The sequence below is a fragment of the Colossoma macropomum genome, unplaced genomic scaffold, assembly GCF_904425465.1.
Source record: "Colossoma macropomum unplaced genomic scaffold, Colossoma_macropomum, whole genome shotgun sequence".
Taxonomy (NCBI): domain Eukaryota; kingdom Metazoa; phylum Chordata; class Actinopteri; order Characiformes; family Serrasalmidae; genus Colossoma; species Colossoma macropomum.
This window is the reverse complement of record NW_023494789.1, coordinates 43,636,256-43,657,509: the sequence shown is the minus strand read 5'-3', so window position 1 is coordinate 43,657,509 and position 21,254 is coordinate 43,636,256. Positions and strand designations below refer to the sequence as shown.

General features: G+C 37.1%; 1 protein-coding gene across 2 annotated transcripts in view; it reads right to left on the bottom strand.

Annotated features, from left to right (window-relative positions):
* ppp1r16b (protein phosphatase 1, regulatory subunit 16B) overlaps nucleotides 1-21,254 on the bottom strand; it is a 107,254-nt gene that overhangs the window by 20,949 nt on the left and 65,051 nt on the right. For both annotated transcript variants that reach the window (XM_036571428.1, XM_036571427.1), the window contains one exon: nucleotides 9,317-9,441. In XM_036571428.1, coding sequence (XP_036427321.1) covers nucleotides 9,317-9,441 — 125 coding nt within the window. The remainder of the gene's footprint in view (nucleotides 1-9,316; nucleotides 9,442-21,254) is intronic.

Sequence of the window (21,254 nt, the reverse complement as noted above, 5' to 3'; positions counted from 1 at the left end):
CTCAGCGTCTGTGGGATGTTCTTTGTACACCCAATTACTGAACTGTTGTCAATTAGCATAATAAGTTGTGAGAGTTGTGTTTTTTTAGCATAACAAAACTTTACCAGTCTTTTGTTGCCCCTGCTCCAACTTTTTTGAAACAGGTTGCTGCCATCAAATTAAAAATTTGGCTTATATTGTTCGAAAAACCATAACATATATTAGTTTCAACATATGCTGCCTTTGCACTAGTTTCAATGAAATATTTTTTTGGAAACAGGGTTGTAAGTAATGAGGTTGAAATATCAAAAGTAGCGTGCAGCAAAAGTCACTTTACACTACCACAGCCAACTAGGTCCAAAACGTTTATAATATCAGCTTTTAAAATTTGACCTACAATATGAAAATATTGAAAATGAAAATACACAGTACACCTCTTGCTGAAATGAACACAGTTGAGCTATACATTAAGCAGTTTGAGCAGTATTAACTATAGCAATGATAAAAAAAAAAAGCTGTGTTATGGCATCATCAGCTTTGGCAGTTGAATTCAAACTGTGTCAAGAGACAAAAAACAATAGGAGAACAATAGGAGCAAAAAAAGAAATCTCCATAAATATATATATATATACACACACACACACACACACACACACACACATTATATATATATATATATATATATATTATATATATATATATATATATATATATATATATAATATATATCCTTTTCACTAAATTTGAGTCCAACTTCAGAAAAAAAGACAAATGAGATTAATCACGACTAACTACACAAAATAAGGTGATTAAAAATTAGTTTAATTGTTTGACAGCTTTAGAAAATATACATTTAACACAATTGTCAACAGATTGCGTTTTTGTTATCCGCAACAAGTACATACGTGAAAATACATCTGCCGAGTGTAGGTCAGGGGACAAACAATGAAATGAAAGACATAAGATATGCAAGACAGGAGTTCACCAAACCAAGAGCCTCCTTGCACCCTGGGCCGATGAAGTTTTCTAAGCCAAGCTTCTGCGTCTTTTTTAAAGACTTGCATCTGCAAAATTGTCAGGTTTGATGGAATACATAAAATTTAGCAACTTTCTGTGCCACAAGATAAATACTGTAAAGCCCACGACAGTATGTCTGTTTGAAGTTGTATTTTGCATTTAACGCTGAAGCTCTCTCTGGTGGCCAGAGAATACATTGCCATTACTGATTCTGTGGCCAAGATGTGAGTCAAATTTCCATATTTCCCACACAATTTTGGAAATTATTGCAAAGTTTTAGATGTTAATAAGATTATCTTTATTTCAATCATAGAAAGAAAAAATGACATTTAAGTAAATTTGTGTTAGATTTAGCATTTTAGAGACCCATGGAGACCAATTTAATCGACACTTTGCATGCCTCCTCAGGTGATTGTTTTGAGCAAAATTTCAAAATTTGGCTATAATCAGAGAAAGAATGATGACTTTGTAGTACATTGTCAGAAAAAAGCAAAGCCAAACAGAGTAATTGATGTCTCACGGCCATTCTTTGCAACAAAGTCAAGATTTTTGACAATTATTTACCGAAAGACTCATTGTCTGTTTCTGTGCTTTGCATGAAGTGATTTATGTTTACCCCCCAAAAAATCAATAAGACTTATTCTTGTTCATGTTGTATAGTGCCCCCTAATGGCCAATTGAGGTCAAACTTTATAGGCTAATAGAGAATGCCTATGTGGACACATTCAATTTCTGTGATGACTGGCCAATCCTAAGGTCTCCAAATGAGTGTTGAAATTTATTTGGCCAGTGGCGGGTATATCTGTCCAATGATTTAGGTGTCCTTAAGACCTTACTTATGTTGTGGCCCAATGCTGTGGCCCTTATCATCAGGTGAAGTTCCATCAACTTTCAAGACTGCATGAGTACTTCCCATCCTGAAGAAGCCCATGCTTGACAGCTCTGATGTCAACAACTACCAACCGGTATCACTCCTTTCTTTCCTTTCAAAAATTCTTGAATGTGCAGTCTACAATCAACTGTCTCTCTCTTTCTCATGCAGAACCAGCTCCAGGACCCCAAACAGTCTGGCTTCAAACCAGCGCACTCAACAGAAAATGCCCTTATAGCAGTGACCGAGAAGCTCCAGTCAGCAAGATCAGCCAAACTGTCATCTGTCCTGATTGTTCTTGACCTCTCAGCAGCTTTTGACACGGTCAACCATACAATACTTCTGGACGCCCTCACCAAACTTGGAATCACTGGCTCTGCGTGGAAGTGGTTCAAGTCCTATCTGGTTGGTTGCTCTTATCAGGTAACATGGAGAGGGTCCACATCCTCTCCACGCAGGCTCTCCACTCTGGTGTCCCGCAAGGCTCGGTGCTGGGTCCTCTTTTCTTTTCTCTTTACACTAGTTCTCTTGATGATGTGATATCCTCTCATGGCTTCTCTTATCACTGCTATGCTGATGACACTCAACTAATGCTTTCTTTCTCACCTTCTGACACATAGGTTTCCAGTCGCATCTCTTCATGGATGGCAGCTCACCACTTGAAGCTCAATCCTAGCAAGACTGAGCTGCTACTCATCCCTGCAACTACAGGTCCTTGTCATGATTTTGCCATCTCATTTGAGAACTCTCTGACTGTTCCATCTGAAGAGGCAAGAAGTCTTGGTGCGATTCTGGATGGCCAGTTACCATTCTCGGCTCATATCACGAACCTAACTCAGTCATGCAGGTTTCTCCTGTACAACATCCGGAGGATCCGACCCTTTCTCACTCGAGAGGCCACCCTGGTGCTAGTTCAGTCTCTTGTCATCTCAAGGCTTGACTACTGCAACTCGCTCTTGGCTGGTCTTCCTATGCAGGCCATCAAGCCTCTGCAACTCATCTAGAATGCAGCAGCATGGCTTGTCTTCAATCTTCATAAGTTCAGTCACATCACTCCACTGCCGCCCTCCCTTCACTGGCTTCCTGTAGCTGCATGCATGCAATGGCCAAAACTCGAACTGTACCACGAGCCCTTCGAGCTTCGAGTACAGCTCGGCTTGACCCGCGATCCTTCAAGATGCGTGGAAGAAAAGCATCAAGACTCTTCTCTGTACTGGCACCCAGGTGGTGGAATGAACTCCCACTGGCTGTCCAAACAGCAGAGTCTCTTGCAGGCTTCAACGCAGACTGAAGACACACCTCAGCACTTAAATGAGCACTGAGTTAAGTATTCATTGTAATGTACTGTACTGCACTTACTGAAATGTATTGCACTGCACTGTGTTTAACTCTGTGTTTCTACTCTCTAGGTGTCAACATGCACTTTTGTTTCTAGCAGTATCTGAGCTCAGGACTAGCTTTCTCTCTAACCTATTGGTAACTAGCAAAGATACTTTCTCAAGATAGACAAAGCACTTTTTTTAAGTCGCTCTGGATAAGAGCGTCTGCTAAATGCTGTAAATGTAAAATGTAAAATGATACAGCATACAAAGTTTCAGTTCAACTGACCAAGCGGTTGCTGAGAAACTGATTTTTTTTTGTTGTTTTAGCACCTGCTATTGAAATATCGGTATCAAACTTTGTGGGCTTCCAGAGAATCATGTGGGGTGTAGGCCTGTTAAGTTTCATGAAAACAGGTCAGAAGTGCTTAATTGACATGTGGTGGCCAAATTTTTTTTACTTATATCCTAATTCTTTTAATAAATCTTGAGCAGGAGACTCTCGTGAACATTTTGAGACCAATATAACTTGGACATGTTAAAAATTTCAGACTAGTAGAAAAATTCATGTTCCACATATTGTGCCAATTTTAATGCAGGGGTTTGGGGTGGAGCTATATAGTGACAGTGGGGTGTTTTTATGGACTTTTGGAAAGATTTAGATCCTGAAAGAATTTTAAATCTAGGGCTCACAGTTCAGGAGATATGGGCCAAAATATAAAATGTTCAGGCCAACTGGGCTCAATTTGTTTGTCTTAGTAGTGGGTACAAAACTACACCTACCCTCAGAGTTTGGTGTTTGGATGACTCGTGGTGTCTACCCTACAAACCTTTTTAGGGAAAAATAGAATTATAATCAGAGGAAGAAGTAGAAGAAATGTAGCTGGAAACGGCAATCATCTGGGCCCAAGAGGACAATGAGGGTTTATGTAGTGGCCTTTTTAATGTAGTGGTCTTTTTAATTTGATTTTTAAGAAAGATCTCCTTTTCTTATGATTAAGAACACTAAGTTATACGTCCACTACAATTTATACTGCGACATTCAACGTCTATGACTGGGGTTTGAACCCACGACCTTAGACTTCAACAGCAGATGTTCTTATGGTGAGCCACAAGAGGCCAGTGGCACAGCTGCAATTTCTGAAACAAATTATTGGAAGGAAGTAACAAGGAACCATGCACCATTTTAGTATTAATTAAGTTAGTTAATTAAATGCATGTCCATGACAATTTTTACAGCACCATCCAACATCTATGATGAGGAATCAAACCCACAACCTTAGTCTTCAAAGGCAGATGTTTTCATTGGTGAGCTACAAGAGACCCACGGCAGAGCACCATTTTGGGGACTAGTTTCCACCTTTGCAATTATTGTGATTATTGAGTACTATAATTGCAAATTCAATCATAACACACCCTCAGTTTGTCATTTTGTAGATTTCTTTCAAATTTGGTTAGAATCAGACAGTTATTGATGTATTTTAACTTTTTAAGGCAGAATAAGCCAGGTCACACCAATTTATTCAAATGTATTTAATTTATTCATTGTGCTTAAAAGTCATGATGTTTCAATAATTATTTCTCTTCAAATTCGTAGACTGTTTTAAGAACAATTTAATTTGATTAAATCTCAAGAAGCAGTAAGAAAATGTCCATTTACCATCTTTTTTCAACTGTGCAAATACTGTAGGGTTTTTTTTAAGACTTGTACTTCAACAATTGGCTGACCTGGTGGAATGCATAATATTTAGAAATGCTCTTTGCCAAAGGACAAATACAGTAAAGCTTTCCTCTGATTGTATATTAAATTCATTCACTCAACACTGAGTGCGGTTACATGCACTTAATAATCTGATAACCGCAGAAAATCAAATTTTGTCAGTAATCTGATCAACATGTTTACATGCACTTGAGTAATCAGATAAGGAAACTGCAGGTCTACACGAGTCAGGCAGTAATCGGATTTCTGCTTTGCAACGAGCCAATAAACTCACAGAAGAGGACGTGATGTAAACGTAAGGTAAAACGTCATGCTGCAGCTTTTTTTTTTAAACATTGCGCAACTTTACCTGAAAATATGAACATTAATCATCTAGAAGATAAAGAATATTTAAATCCTTTATTTCGTTGGTTTCAGCACCACTCCAAAAGTGTTTTGTTGCCATCTTGCAGCAACTGTTGCTGCGAGATGGCAACAAAACACTTTTGGAGCGGCAACAAAACACTTATGGACTGAGAAATCCAAAAGACATCGGAGTATGAGTACACATGCACTGATCAATCTGATTACTAAGCTAAAATCCAGCTCTCTTTATCAGATTTATTAACTGGATTTTTAGTTCGGAGTATGGTGTTCACATGACAATTTGAATTTTTATGAATAATTATGAGTGCATGGATTATTGAGTGCATGTAAATGTACTCATTGACCTTTGCAGTTAACGATTTGGCTCCCTCTGGTGGTGAAATTTTGATTCAGATTTGCTTAAACCAAATTACAGGATTTCCTGTACACACATATATTTGCAAAGTGTTAAGGCTCATTAAGATGTATAATTTGAAACAATGTCATGTCTTTATTATAATCTTAAAAAGGAATAATTACATTTTAGATTGTGGCAATATATTGAGCATTGTAAGAACCAGTTTAAGCCAAATCAAGCCAAATATCATGTTTCCCTCGCTGATTATTTTTGTTAAAGTACATAAAGCATTTGATCACAATCAGAGCACCATTGACAGATTTATGGCCCAGCGTGTCATAACAGGCCAGGCCAAACTGATGAAAATCACTTTTCAAACAGAAAATTTACAGATTCACAGAAAACCAATAGAGTTTTTTTAAAAGGCTTGTCTTTGCAAAATTGTCAGGCTTGGTGGAAAGCATAACATTCAGAAATGCTCTTCACCTAAAGACATACAGTAAAGCTTTCCAATAATTGTATATTTCATTAATCCGTTCAACATTGACATTTGCAGTTCCTGGTTTGGTTCCTTCTGGTGGCCATAGAAAAATACAACACTTGTTGCTCTGATCAAAATTTGCTTAAACCAAATTATAGGATTTCCTGTAAAGTTAAGCAACCTACACATATTTGCAAAGTGTTAATTCTCATCAAGATAATTTGAATTAATTATTAATTAATGATTTGAAACAATTGTCATGTCTTTATTATAATCTTAAACAGGAATAATTACATTTTAGATTGTTGGCAGTATATGGAGCATTGTAAGAACAAATTTAAGCCGATTAAAGCCAAATGTCACGTTTCCTTAGCTGATTATTGTCAATGTACGTAAAAAGCAATTGGTCACAATCAGAGGACCACTAACAGATTTATGGCCCATTGTGTCAAAACAGGCCAGGCCAAACTGATTGATCACTGTAAGAGCCAACTTCAGCCAATTCAAGCCAAATGTCATACTTTTTCTCAGCTGATTATCATCAATGTACGTATTAATTTTGGTCACAATCAGAGCATAACTGACAGATTTGTGGTCCCCTTGTTTCAGAATAGGCCAAACCGAACCGCCAATTAATCCATAACTTGCAATAACACTGTGCTTAAAAGGCAAGATTTTTAAAACTATTATTGACCTCGAGACTTCCACGGTTGTTTTGAGACAAAGTTTGAGACGATGCAAAAACATTTCAGGAAGGAGTATGAAAACATCAGATGATTTACAGAAAAACAATAGTTTTAAAAGACTTGTGTTTTGCAAAATTGCCAGGCTCGGTGGAATACACAAAATTAGACAGATAGATAGATATTGCAAACCATATGACCATATGTATGTTTGGAGTCATTATTTGCATTTAATGCTGATACTCCCTCTGGTGGCCAGAGAAGATATTATTAGTCCTGATTCTATGGCCAAGATGAGATTAAGGCCCAAACCCATTTTTATCTTTTTACCCTTAACCCCTTATTTTCGAGTGTCACCCTAACCCCTTGGAACTGAGTTACAAGGGGCAGTGGTTGAAATCTTGCCCTACAAAATGGGACAACCCACAAATTAAAAAAAGAAAAAAAAAAACATTGTTTCATTAACAGGCTACTAGCAGTGCTCTGTAGACGACCCAGCCCATCTTCAGTGATGGCAGAGAAGGGAAAAGTTCAGCAACCTCGCTGCTGGGCTTTGGTTACAATTTAGGGCATCATATGCTTTCAAAAGTGGGTATAAGACAATTATTTATTATCGCCCACCGCTAATTCTTTGGTGATATGAAGCTGAAGTCAGCTATTCACCAGCTTCTTGCTCAAATTTTCCCGTTCCACCTTAAATGGTGCACCAGTTACATTCTGGTGTTCAGGCGTCAGTACTGCTGGAATATTTAAGGTGGAACGGGAAAGTTCGCTAGCTAACTACTGAGACATTAGCACACTATTAGCAATTTTTTTATACTTGTTATGAAGAAAAAGACCATAAGACATTGAAATGACATCAAACTAAGATAATACAATGGTTATCGTAATTTTGTAACGGAGAAAATACTTACATTTGTGGGTTTCTTTGGTCACTCACGCAGCCATCTTGCCGGTTTTACTTTTTTTCTCATAACACTCCGTTTGGAGTGTGCCTCTGAAAAACCTTTGTTTGGAGGGCTATGTAGCCCTAACACTTTGCCATACCCCTCCATCTCAACAAAAATTGGCACACCCTAACCATAGACGCGAACACGCAAAACAGAGGGCTAAGGGCTAAGTGGTAGGGGCAAGGGGTGAAATGGAATTCGGCCTAAGTCAAATTTTTATATTTCCTCTGCAATTTTGGAACATACATATAATTAAATGTTATAGATGTTAATGTGATGTGTAATTTGAAATCTTAATCTTTTCTTTATTTCACTCATACAATAATATATGCACTAGATTAAGTATTGAAGGGGTGTATAGAGATCAGTATACATGAAACTTTGCATGCTTCCTCATAAAATGTTAATGTGCATTTTTTCCATGTTTTGTCACAATCAGATAAAAACTAAATAATTTATAGCCCCTTCAGTCAGAAAAAGCTAGGCCAAACGGATTCATTGATTTCTCACGGCCATTCTTTACTACAAAGTCAAGATGACTTAAGTTGTCTTCTCCTCAATCAGTTTTAGGGAAGAAAAAGAATAAGAAGAAAAATCCTAGCAAAAGCAACAGTGTTCCATGCACCTAAAGGTACTTGGATCCGTAGAAATTAGAGCAATTCCAATAGGGTTTCATGCACCTACAGTGCATAGACCCTAAAAAGTGAAATGACGTGTGTAAATGTGCTTTTTCCGAGGTAAAAATGCAATCAGATCTTACCCAGTCACACTGGGTTTTTTTTTTTAATGAAACGTTTAAAGTGAATCCAGCCAAGTACTTTCAGATAGGGTCCAGATAAGAAACACATGTTGATGCAAGGTGTAAATAGGCTCTCTGTGTAAAAGCCTATTTCTGTAACCTATTTCTGTAAGCTTACCATAAACTATATGGGGAGGAAGTAAACAAGTAAAAGCACACGAAGTCCGACACAGTCACTAGGGTGGGTCTCTCTTCTATGGTTGCCCCCTAAATCCAATCATGGATCAAAGATGAATCACTCTGTATAGGAGTATATTTAGGCATCACTGACAATGATTTGTCACCTGTTTCATACTTCAGGTGTTAAATTAGGCGTGCTAGAACAAGAAAGTTCTGTTACTTTTTACAGCATAAATGTTTACTTGTATTTATTTACTGTATTTAGTAGTGGTAGAACACTTTCTAGGGTAGTAGAGAAAATAAAACTTGAAGCATTCAATCCCTTGATCAAGTTCAGCACATCAGTCTAAGAAATGGTCAGTAGAACCATTTACCACACCAAAAAGCAGGAAGACCTGATGGAAGACCTTTCAATGCTTTTTCATCCAGCGTTTCAGTCAAGACATATAAATGGTGAATATGTTTTTGCAAAAAGTGTTTTAGCTTTATATTCAACTCTCTACCATTGGTATGCCCTCTGCTGTTTTATTTACTTCTTTAATCCAGTTATTAGATATGCTAGAGTTTTCATTGCCAAAACTGATGGCAGTAAATGTGTAATTGTGCAAGTTTGAGTATCGTGTCACTGTGTTGAGGCACTGATTCAATAAATATCATTGTGCTTATGTGTTTACCAAAGTGGTTCCCTGTGAGTCATGCTGATTGATGTCTTCTCCATTACGTAGAATATTCTGAATATCTCCCAGCATCCTCCTTTCCACTGCTGCTCGAGTCTCATTGATCATCTCCTGTGTAATCCCTGCAATTCACCACAAATTTACATGAAAAATTTCCTATTGGATGAATGAAAAGATTTAAAAGATTAAAGAATTAAAAACAAAGTTTGCTATTTTTCGAAGACAAATGTTAGTCATACTCTATCTATGCTTGACAGGAGACCTAGATTTCTGTGAAGCTAGTACTGTTGTATTGCTGAAAGTATGACAAACAAAGCATTAGTTCATTAGTAATTGCATTAAGAACTACTACTTTCATTATAAAGAATTAACTATTCTTTACTACTTAGGGATGCATTTATTTATTAATCTTAACACTTATTATTCAATAAATTAAAAAAAAAAATACCCTGTAAACTGTATATTTATGAGAAAGAATAAATGAAATGTGGAACAGGCCAACATACAGACATTTGCAGTTTTAATTAAAATTTTTAATTAAAAGTTAATTTAAAGATTAAGTGCTAGGCTACTGCAACCTCAAGCTTCAAAAATCTTTAATCAAATTTTACAGAAGGTATGGTGCTCATTATAGTCTATGTGCCCCTGTTCTTATACTAAACATCTTGACCACTGACTGCATATAACCATCCTTCCAGTTAAAATGGCTGTTACGCATCAGGAAAAAAAAGCAGAAGACACACACACACACACACACACACAATATGTCATTGAGTTCAAGTGTTACTGAGTTCAGGTGTTCCAGCCACACACATTGCTAACAGGTTTGTAAAATCAAGCACATAACCAGGCAGTCTCCATTGACAAACATTGGCAGTAGAATGGGTCATACTAAAGGGCTGTGACTTTACATGTGGCACCTTTATAGGATGCCACTTTTCACGTTTGTGAAATTTCTGCACTGCCAGATGTGCCGTGGTCAACTGCAAGTGCGATTACTACGAAATGGAGGCATCTAGGCGCAACAACAGCTAAACCATTAAGCAGTAAGACCAGACAAACTCAGTGGGGCTGCCAAATCCACCTGGATATACACTGACGTGGTGGTGGTGTGTTAGTGTGTGTTGTGCTGGTATAAATGGTTCAGACACAGCAGTGCTGCTGGAGTTTTTAAACACTGGTGTCCACTCGCTGTCCACTCTATTAGACACTCCGACATTGTCAGTCCACCTTGTAGATGTAAAGTCAGAGACGATAGCTCATCTGCTGCTGCACAGTTTGTGTTGGTCATCCTCTAGTCCTTCATCAGTGGTCACAGGACCCTGCCCACAGGATGCTGTTGGCTGGATATTTTTGGTTGGTGGACTATTCTCAGTCCAGCAGTGACACTGAGGTGTTTAAAAACTCCAGCAGAACTGCTGTGTCTGATCCAGTCGTACCAGCACAATACACACTAACACACCACCACCACGTCAGTGTTACTGCAGTGCTGAGAATGATCCACCACCCAAATAGTACCTGCTCTGTGAGGGTCCATGGGGGTCCTAACCACTGAAGAACAGGGTAAAAGGGGGCTAACAAAGTATGCAGAGAAACAGATGGACTACAGTCTGTAATTGTAGAACTACAAAGTGCACATATATAGTACGTGGAGCTGATAAAATGGACAATGAGCGTAGAAACAAGGAGGTGGTCATAATCAGGCCTGATTGGTACAGCTACAGCTACAGTGAATGTGGCATGATCTGATATTTAATGGAATCCATTCATCCTTCTACCCGTGCAGTGTTCCCTGTGCCACTGCAACAACCACCGACAACCCCAAAGCATAACAGATCTACCCGTGTTCAATGGTTAATTGTTCCTTACTATTCAAGCAGTTCATCTTCTAGATTTTAACTTGACTTCCACTTTTCCCCTTTGCCATAACATATAATGGAAACGGCAAGCTGGAATTTTTTTTTATAGCCTTCTTCTATGTGGTAGGCATCAAACAGTTTTACTTAGATCAGATAAGCCCATGGGAGTGTTAGTGCAAGTTTTGAAGAGTCTGAGAATTTATGACACTCTGGAATTCTCATCAACTGATAATTCTTGACCTGCCTAATCAGTTCTAATGAGTCAATTAAGACCTAACATGTTAAGTTCTCAGACTTTACAACTGGAAGAGTGTGTACTTGTAATTCTAATTTTTTAGTTAATCAAATAAAGTAACCATGCACTACCATTTGCAAAAAAAGACCAAAACAGTTTAATGTGAAGGTTGTGCTTAATGTTTTTCACTTCTAAAATTACTAGAGTTTGTAAGCGTTGCCCAAATTTCTGCATACATTTACTATTTTTAACTATTATTATTATTATTATTATTATTGTTATTACTTTTTTTTACTGTTATTTCACAATAAGCCACTCTGAATGGCTTTGCTAATATTTTGTTTGTAAAATGCAGTGCATACATAATTTGCTACTGTAATAATCATCAAATTGTACTGGGTTATGCTTACTCAGTCTCCATTCTTAGGATTAAGGCTGCACCTATGAATTAATTTTCTAATATTGTATTGAACATTACCTTGAATATTAGAGTACTCTCTAAGAATATGAAAAGCTCAAAACATGTTTCACTTTCGTAACTACATGGAAAATATTTTTTGCTTTATTATTATTATTATTAGCAGTATTAGATGTAAAAGTAGTACATTGAACAGCCCCAATCAAATAAACTGGGAAAATTAACATGTATAGTGTACATAGTATGAGACACTTGTGCAATGCTTCTATTTTGCATTTTACAATTTCTAAGTATTTGTTATGTCCCCCATTTGCTCTAATGACTGCAATTGCTCAAGCTAGCATGGACTCCTTAAGTTTGTACAAAAGCCTCTGATCAGTAGAGTTTAAAAATGTGTTTCAATGGAAAGAATAAGACAAAAAAAAAACAAAAAACTTTTTGCACAAACATGGTCACTTTTACAAATTTGCTTAATAGTGACCTAGAAATAGCATAGAATATCAAATAATACCTTATTAAAAAGAGATGTTTTGAATTGTGCCCAGGTTTTTACTGCTTTCCTTTCAGCCAACCACCAATCCTTTGCAGTTCCTGTTAACACTGATGTTTGAGTAGCAAAAATTTCAGAAATCAGACAATGGATATACAGCTAAGAATTCCTCACATTTTTCAATCTAGGATTACTTGCGAGTACAGACACATTCTCACAACGGCTAACTTGCTGTGGCCAGTTTCCTGCTTTTGGTGTAGAAGTAGCAGTGGTGTGGACTCAATCTGTCTCTCTCTACGCTTCAAACAGTCGACCACTGCCTGTCCCAGATCTTTTATATTTAACTCTAGCAAGCTCTTTACTTTATTACATTCCCTTTCAAGGAGATACTGCCATTGCTCCTGTGTTGCTTTGACCTGACCTTCTATATCTGAACACCATTCATTTACTTTAACCTCCACTTGAGTTAGTTTGGTTTCTAAAGTAGTTACATTAGCTTCTAATGCTTGTATTCTGTCAGGGATATCAGTGGCTGACTTGTTTACTGGTGGTAAATTCTCTTCCTCTTCTATACCTTCTACTATCCCTACATCTTCTTCCTCTGCCTCCTGAAAAGGCTGTTCGTCTAAATACATTTGACTGAAAGTCTGCATTAGTTCACTAAGGTGCTCTGTGGGTTCTCTGAGTGTAACAAATGGTCCTGAAGTTAAATCTAGATCTGGTTCAAGATCATCCGCGTGTTACAAACAGTGGGGTTGAAGCCGTAGCCTGGGAAACAACACCTTTTTGAACTCAAGCTGTTCACTTAGTGAGATCAGTCCTTTGTTTCCTTCAAGCAGAGACTTAAACCCTGATTCAGACTCAAAGACAGTTCTTACTCAAAAGACTACACGAATACAACACTGGATGATACCTGTTTGTGTGTTTTGTAAATATTATGGGTGTAAAAACATATTTTGGCAGTCAATGGAGCCTATGTAACCATGGGCAATAGTTACAAAATATGTCTCTTATACCCATGGATACAGGACTGCTAATAGAGCCAAGAGTCCAAACTACAGACCCATCTCCAAAAATACTGGGACATTGTGTGAAATGCTAAAAAAATATATATATAAACTGATCAGAACTTTCTGACTTAAGATACAAAGAGGAATCACAGTCACCAGATGTCTGGTCAAAATCTGACCAGTCATGTTTTATGGCCCCCAAAATTCTCTAAGGAGGAGGCCTGACCATCTCTCCTCTCAACCAGCCCAGTATGACTGGAAACTTTTGACTTAACATAAGTAAATTCTGGATGCAAACTAAGCTTTATAACTTGAAAACTTTCATTCTGGGGGTCCCTCTGTTTATATCATAATAGAGGTTCACCAGAAATATCCTCAGGAAATATTAATATTAACCAGATAATGTACTTAGAATTTTGTTTACTCTATACTATTTAACTTTTCTTTCTTAGTGATCAGGTTTCTTTCACAAGTAGGATTGTTTGAGATTTCAAGTAGCCTTATGTAACCATTGTGCGAAATATGAGAACTTCAAATACAACCCCATTTCCAAAAAAGTTAAGAGGCTGTGCAGAATGTGAACAAAAACAAAATGCAATGATGTGCAAAAAAATTGGTACAGGGGGCACATTTACCACAGTGTTTCATCACCTCTTCTTTTAAAAACACTCTGTAAGCATTTGGGAACTGAGGAGTCCAACTGATGTAGTTTTGAAAGTGAGCTGTTTTCCCATTCTTGTTTGATATAGGATTTCAGCTGCCCAACAGTTTAAGGTCTCCTTTGTCATATTTTTCATTCATAATGTGCCAAATGTTTTCAGTGGTGACAGGTCTGGACTGCAGGAAGGCCAGTTTAGCACCCAGCCTCTTTTAATACAGAGCAATGCTGTTGTAATACATGCGGAGTGTGGTTTGACATTGTCTTGCTGAAATAATCAAGGCCTTCCATAAAAAAGACATCATCTGGATGGCAGCATATGTTGCCAAAATATGTATATATTGTTCAGCATTATTGTTGCCTTCACAGATGTGCACGTCACCCATGCCATGCACACCAATGCACCCCTATACCATCATGAATACTGGCTTTTGAACTGTACAATGATAACAAGCTGAGTGTTCTTTAGCCCGGAGGACAGTCTATAATTTCCAAAAAAGAAATTCAAATGTTGATTTGTCGGCCCACAGGACACTTTTACACTTCACCTCAGTCCATTTTAAATGAGCCTGGGCCCAGAGAAGGAGGCAGCATTCCTAGATCCTGTTTTAACTTGCATTTGTGGTTGCAGCGACGAACTGTTTTTACAGACAGTATTTTTCAGAAGGGTTCCACAACAGAATCATGTCTGTTAATGCAGTTCCACCTGAAGGCCCAAAGATTCTCCAAATTCTTTGAATATTTTAATAATATTATGTACTGCAGATGATAAAATTTTGCTTTACATGTTGTGAAATGTTATTATTGAATTGTTGCACTATTTGCTGTCTTTTACAGAGTGGTGAATCCCTCCTCATCTTTACTTCTGAAAGACTCTGCCTCTCTGATATGCTCTTTTTATACCCAATCATGTTACTGACCTGTTGCCAATTAACCACCAGGTGTTTTTTTTAGCTTTACACAACTTGACCAGTCTTTTGCCAACTTTTCTGGAACGTGTTGTTGGCATCAAATTTCAAATGGGCATTTATTTTTCAAAAAACAATAACATTTCTCAGTTTTAACATTTGATATGTTGTCTTTATACTATTTTCAATGAAATATAGAGTTTAAATGGTTTGCACATTATTGCATTTTGTTTTTATTTACATTTTGCACAGCGTCCCAACTTTTTTGGAAATGGGGTTGTATAATAGCTTGTATGTTCTTTTGTTTCTAAGAATATTTCCCTTTAAAACAGTAATAATGCTTATCAATGAAATTACATGCTTACAGTGCTATGAAAAAGTATTTGCCCCATCACTTGATTTCTTCTATTTTTGCTAATTTATCACATTTAAATGTTTCAGATCATCCAACAAATTTTAAGATAAAGACAACACAAGTAAACACAAAACACAGCTTTAAAATGATAATTTCTTTTCTTGAAGATGAAGATTATCCAAAACCTGTATCACCCAAATGAAAAAGTAATTGCCCCCCTAAACCTAATAACTGGTTGTGCCACCTCTGGCAGTAATAACTGCAATAAAACATTTGCAATAACTTGCGATAAGTCTTTTACATCGCTGTGGAGGAATTTTGGCCTACTCTTCTTTGCAGAATTGTTCTGCCACAGCTTCTAAATGGGATTCAAGTTAGGGCTTTGACTTAGCCACTCCAAACATTAATTTTGTTTCTTTTAAGCCATTCAGAGGTGGACTTGTTTGTGTGCTTCAGATCACTGTCCTGCTGCATAACCCAACTGCACTTGAGCTTTAGGTCATGAACTCATGGGCTTACATTCTCCTGCAGGATTTCCTGATAGAGATCAGAATTCATGTTTCCATCAATTATGACAAACTGTCCAGGTCCTGTAAAGCAAAGCAGCCGTAGACCATCACACTACCACAACCGTTTGACAGTTGATATAATGTTCTTATGGTGGAATGCAGTGTTAATTTTACACCAGATGTAATGGGACATGTCTTCCAACAAGTTCCACCTTTAACTCATCGGTCCACAGAATATTATCACAAAAGTCTTGGGGGTCATCTAGATGTTTTTTGGCAAATGCAAGACGAGCCTCTGGAGTCCCTCTGGGGTCCCAGAGCCTTATAAACAGCTTTGTTTCCAGACTGGTAGACTTCAATAACTTTGTTTCATATCTGAATTTGAATCTCTTTAGATTGTGGCATATACTGCTTTCTGAAACCTTTTAACCTGCCTCACATTGCCAGACACATTCTATTTAAGTGATGTGTAAATTCAACAGGTCTGGCAGTAATCATGCCTGGTGTGGCTAGTGAAACTAAACCCAAAAGTCAATTGAATTTGGTAAACCTCTTTAACTCAGTGGAAGCACTGGTGGTTCCAAAACGCACTTCGTCATATTCTTAACTTCGTAACTTTCATATTTCATAAGCTACATTCAAAAGGTGGGTGTCATATGAGAGCTGTAACTGTCTTCTTTCCAGTCAAATAGATGAGTAATGTAAATTCCTAGGATAGCTAATGATAATTTGACTTCAAGTAAGTTATGTCTCATGACTACGAACCACGAAATATGAATTACAATTATGAATATTCATATTATACACAAAATTAAACTTCAATCAAGTGTACAAATCATATATCAAACGAAAGGGCTGATTCCAGGACTATGTAAATATACATTATAATTCTGTAAAATGACCCAATTTTGAGTTATTGCATAAAATATGTGGCTTTCATTAGCACTGATTTTGAATTGAACAATATATTTTTTTACTTTTACTTTCTTATTTCCTTCAATACACACCTTAGACTTATAAACCTGACGTTATTAAATTCTTGAGATTCTTCTGAAACTAATGACACCTCATTTGTCCATCTATGACCTTCCTATTATAAATAATCCACTTACTTATTCAAATAGGTCATAACCTGTGAGAATGGGTCTCTTATTTTGAAACGTAATGAAAAAAAGAAAGCGATGATGCAAAGACGTCATGCCTTATATTTTCATGAAGGGAGGGCCTTGACCTTTCATATGACACCACCCATGAGACTCTAGACCAATCCCATGCTGCGGGAGGGGCTTGCGTAAAGGGACCAGTAAATAACCGTTTTATGCACAGACCAGAAAAAGGCGCACAGTATAAGCGCTAAACGTGTTAGAAACACCTCAAAAAGGTTTGGTTTTAGCGATGGCCTGTAGAAAGAAAGAATTTACAAAGGGTTTCAATCAAAAGTGAAAGAATTAGAAACTGCACATGCGCTCGTGAATCGTTCTTCTTTTAGCAATGAGCGCACGGAAAGAGACGCGCGCTGAATGAGAAAAGAGGAGCATCTTTTTAGCAGGTATGTCGGTTCGGTTATAGGCTTTATGATTATTATTAGACATTAGAGGTGTTTGTATACTAATGTGTCCTACTGATACTAATGAAGACTGCTTTCAGGAATGGAGTCTGAACTCTTGAACTGAAATAGGTTTTGAGCATCTGACAGACAGTTGCTGCGCATCTCACTCTGACAGATGCTGAATTATGTCGTGTATATATGTATTTGGAATATTCATGTTTTCCAGCAATGGACAGAAGCTCTGTGATGCTATAGAATGTTATTTGAGTTTGAGTTGATTTTGCATTTTGGAGAGATTTCTGGCCTTGGTGTGAACCCAGTACTGTCAGTATAGCATGGCAGCGTGTGCTAGTGTGAGCTAATGCCCACCAAACAACCCATACATGGTATGTTTGGAGAAATTCTTGTTAGATGCTCTTTTAGTAGTTTGGAATGAAAAGGACACTTGGAGACACCGAAAGAACACTTGGAAATGCCACCTGTCATCCTTTACTCAGACTTGAAAAACTTCATAGTAAAATAAGCTGAACTCACAATTTGTTTTTCTACTAAAAGATCACCCAGTTTTGCACAAATCTGAGCTATAAACTGGTTTTCAGATGGGATCTCTTCAGTGATTTGCTCTGTAAAAAAAAAAAAAATTCTAAAAAAAGAGGATCTAAGATTTTTGGCTTTCAGCAGTAAATTGTAAGCATATGGCATTATTTTTATGATCATGAAACACGTTTTCTGGTAATTTAAGGGGAGCGTTTACAAAAAAAATACCAACACTTTACATTTATTTCATGCAGTTCCTGTATAATTTGCCTTAAGATTTGGGCATGTAAATTCAGATGGAAAATCCAAAATATACTTTGGAGAATAAGTGGCTACCTGGTCGATTTAGTAGCTAAGGAGGAAATTACATTTTCACATAGGGCCAAGTAGCGCTGAACAGTACAGGGTATCCCAAAAAAATTGACATCATTTGAGATGTGATTATCTGAGTAACTACATGTCCTAGGCAAACGAAATTAAATAGGCTTCATGCTGAACAATCCAAGATTTATTTATCAAAATAATCACAAGGTGTCAAGTTAGGTGACCGTGGTGGCCATTTCAACAGCATTACATTAAACATTAAAAATTAAACTTGGTCAGTTTTTACACATTTTGTTAAAATTCATCATTTGAGATCTGGAGACTTGGCTATATGATTAGACTATGAAATGATGTCAATTTTTTTGGGACATCTTGTACTTTTCCTTAAATATATAAAATTATAAATTAAAAACAGCATTTTATGTTATGTGTTTGTTTTGAAGTTCTAATTATTCATTTTTAAAGTTCTGATTGTCCAACGATAGGTCATCGTGAAATCTGCAAGCATAGTTATAGAATTACGGACAGAAGTAAACAGTGCTGACTGCAAGCCCTTATACAGAAGTTTGCTTCTGCCAGCCAATGTGTAACTGTGGCCTGATGTCACCAGCCAAAAGTAAGTTGTGTTTATTGTGTAAGTGCGAAATAGGTGAATTAAACACGAATCTCCTGCTACACTTGTGTTAAATTAAAAAACAACACAAAAACATAATATTTACTATGATTTTACTTTATGAACTTAACAACACTTTATTATTTGAGGACCAAAGACACAAATTGATCCAGTTTTGGAAGTTAATTTTTCGCCATTCATCAGTCATACAACTCTTCAACTACGCAATCGTACAGAGCCTTTACTGTCGTATTTTGAGCTTAATGCACTACTTTTTAAAAAAGGAGACAGCTCTGGACTGCAGGCAGACCAGTCTAGCATGTGCACTCTGACCACGCAGGCTTGCTGTTGTAACGTACAGAAATGTGGCTTGGTGTCGCCATGTGAATAAGCATGGGTGTCCCTGAAAAAGACTGTCTAAAATGCAGCATATGTTGCTCTACTATATTCCATTGCTTTTCTGGCTGCTACATCAGTGACTGCTATGTTCACATATATCTGTTCATCTGCTAATATGTCATAGTATGTCACATCCTCCTTTGCACAACATATTCTCAGTACAGTGTAGTACCTGTGTTCTGTTTTGTATTTATTGTAATTTATTTATTGCACTGTATTGTCTGCATGTGTATATTGTATTGTTTTGCATTAATGTTCTTGTATTGCAAGAGTCCTACAGGAAAGTTGTTTCATTTCACTGTGTACTTGTATATACCTGAAATGACAATAAAGCCTCTTGAACTTCAAAATGTGGTGCTTTCACAGATATGCAAATTACCCACTGATAATCCAGACGGTCCTTTTCTTCTTTGGCTTGAAGAACAGGATGTCCATGATGTTTGTAAACAATCTGAAAGGTTGACTCGTCAGACCACAGTACACGTTTTCACTGTGCATCAGTCCATTTGAGATGAGCATAAGCCATGAAAAAGCATCAGTGTTTCTGGACACTGTTGACATATATTCCCCTAGGCATAATTGTACTGTCATAACTAGGAGTAGGAATCACAGGGCATCTCACGATACATTACAATATGCTGCACACGATAATGATGATACCACGATACTGCGATTCTGTGATACTCTATATATTGCAAGACAATGCTCTATGATACATCACAATATCTCTGTAACTGAAAAAAAATAAAATACTCCTCAATAGGAACATAGCAGGAATTACATATTTATTAGTCAGTTTCACAGAATTTGACAACCAATATGAAAAATGTAGCTTAGCTTCATGCCTCTTTAACACACATAAACTGACTGCGTGTGTCATCGTTCCAATATAGCCATAAAATAGCCATAAACTGACAGAAAGCAGAACGCTTGTGGGGTTAAATTGTAGAACACAACTGTGTCTCACTAAAATATTTTCCAACTGTGTAAACCTAAAACGTTTTCAGCTAAATATTTTTGGCTCAATATGTCGTATCTTGGTTCCAGTGTTGGAAGCATTTGGCGAGAATCTTACTTTTTGACTACACTGTATAGGCAAAGGTCCTTGCAAATAAAACAATACTGATATCCCTTGGGGATGTAAAGAGGTTTGATTTAAAACTGTTAATTGTAGGCTGACTCCGAGTTGTGGCAACATTAGCTGTTTTCTCAACAACCAGATCAGGATGATAACAAAGAAGGTTGCTATGCATGTTTGTTGTATTGCCCATGTACTTTAACGAGACAGTTCTTGCAAACTGCAGTCTTTGTCTATTTCATTTGTCCCTAGAATGTCTTAAAAGCCAAAGTGGCCCAGACCTTAAATTTAATGCTACCTTGACTGTAGTGGCAACTTAAATTCAGTGCTACCTTAAATGTGCTGCCACCTTAAATTTACTGATACCTTAAATACAGGGCTATCTTAAATGTAGTGCCACCAAAAAAAAATATTTTTGCTGTTATTGCCGTGCATTAGGCTGTAAGCATGTAAGTTTGTGTGTGTCGTGTACGAGTGTCTGTTTGAGAAATATGCATTGTGACATCACTTGTGGCAGTTACATTTGAATGTCATGAACATTGAACATTCCGCCATTCATTTCCTATGGGGGGGGGAATCGGCAATTATCATCTGCTGTACGAAAACTATATGCCGGATAAGCACAAGCTTATTATTCGGGTACAGGATCTATGATTCTGCAAAGTTTCATGCTTATACATCAAATGCTGTAGGAAGAGAAGCCATTCAAATTTTGATTGTGGAGTAATAATAACTAGAAAGGGAAGGTTCATTAATGAAAGAAAACCCTTAAATTCAGTGCTACCTTAAATGCAGTTACACCTTAAATTCTGTGCTACCTTGAATGAATTCCACCTTAAATTCAGTGCTACCTTTAATCCAGTTCCACCTTAAATTTACTGATATGTTTAATTCACTGCCACCTTCAATGCAATTCCACACTAAATTCAGAGCCACCTTAAATGCAGTTCCACTTTAAATTCTATGCAAATTAAATACATTGCCCTCTTAAAT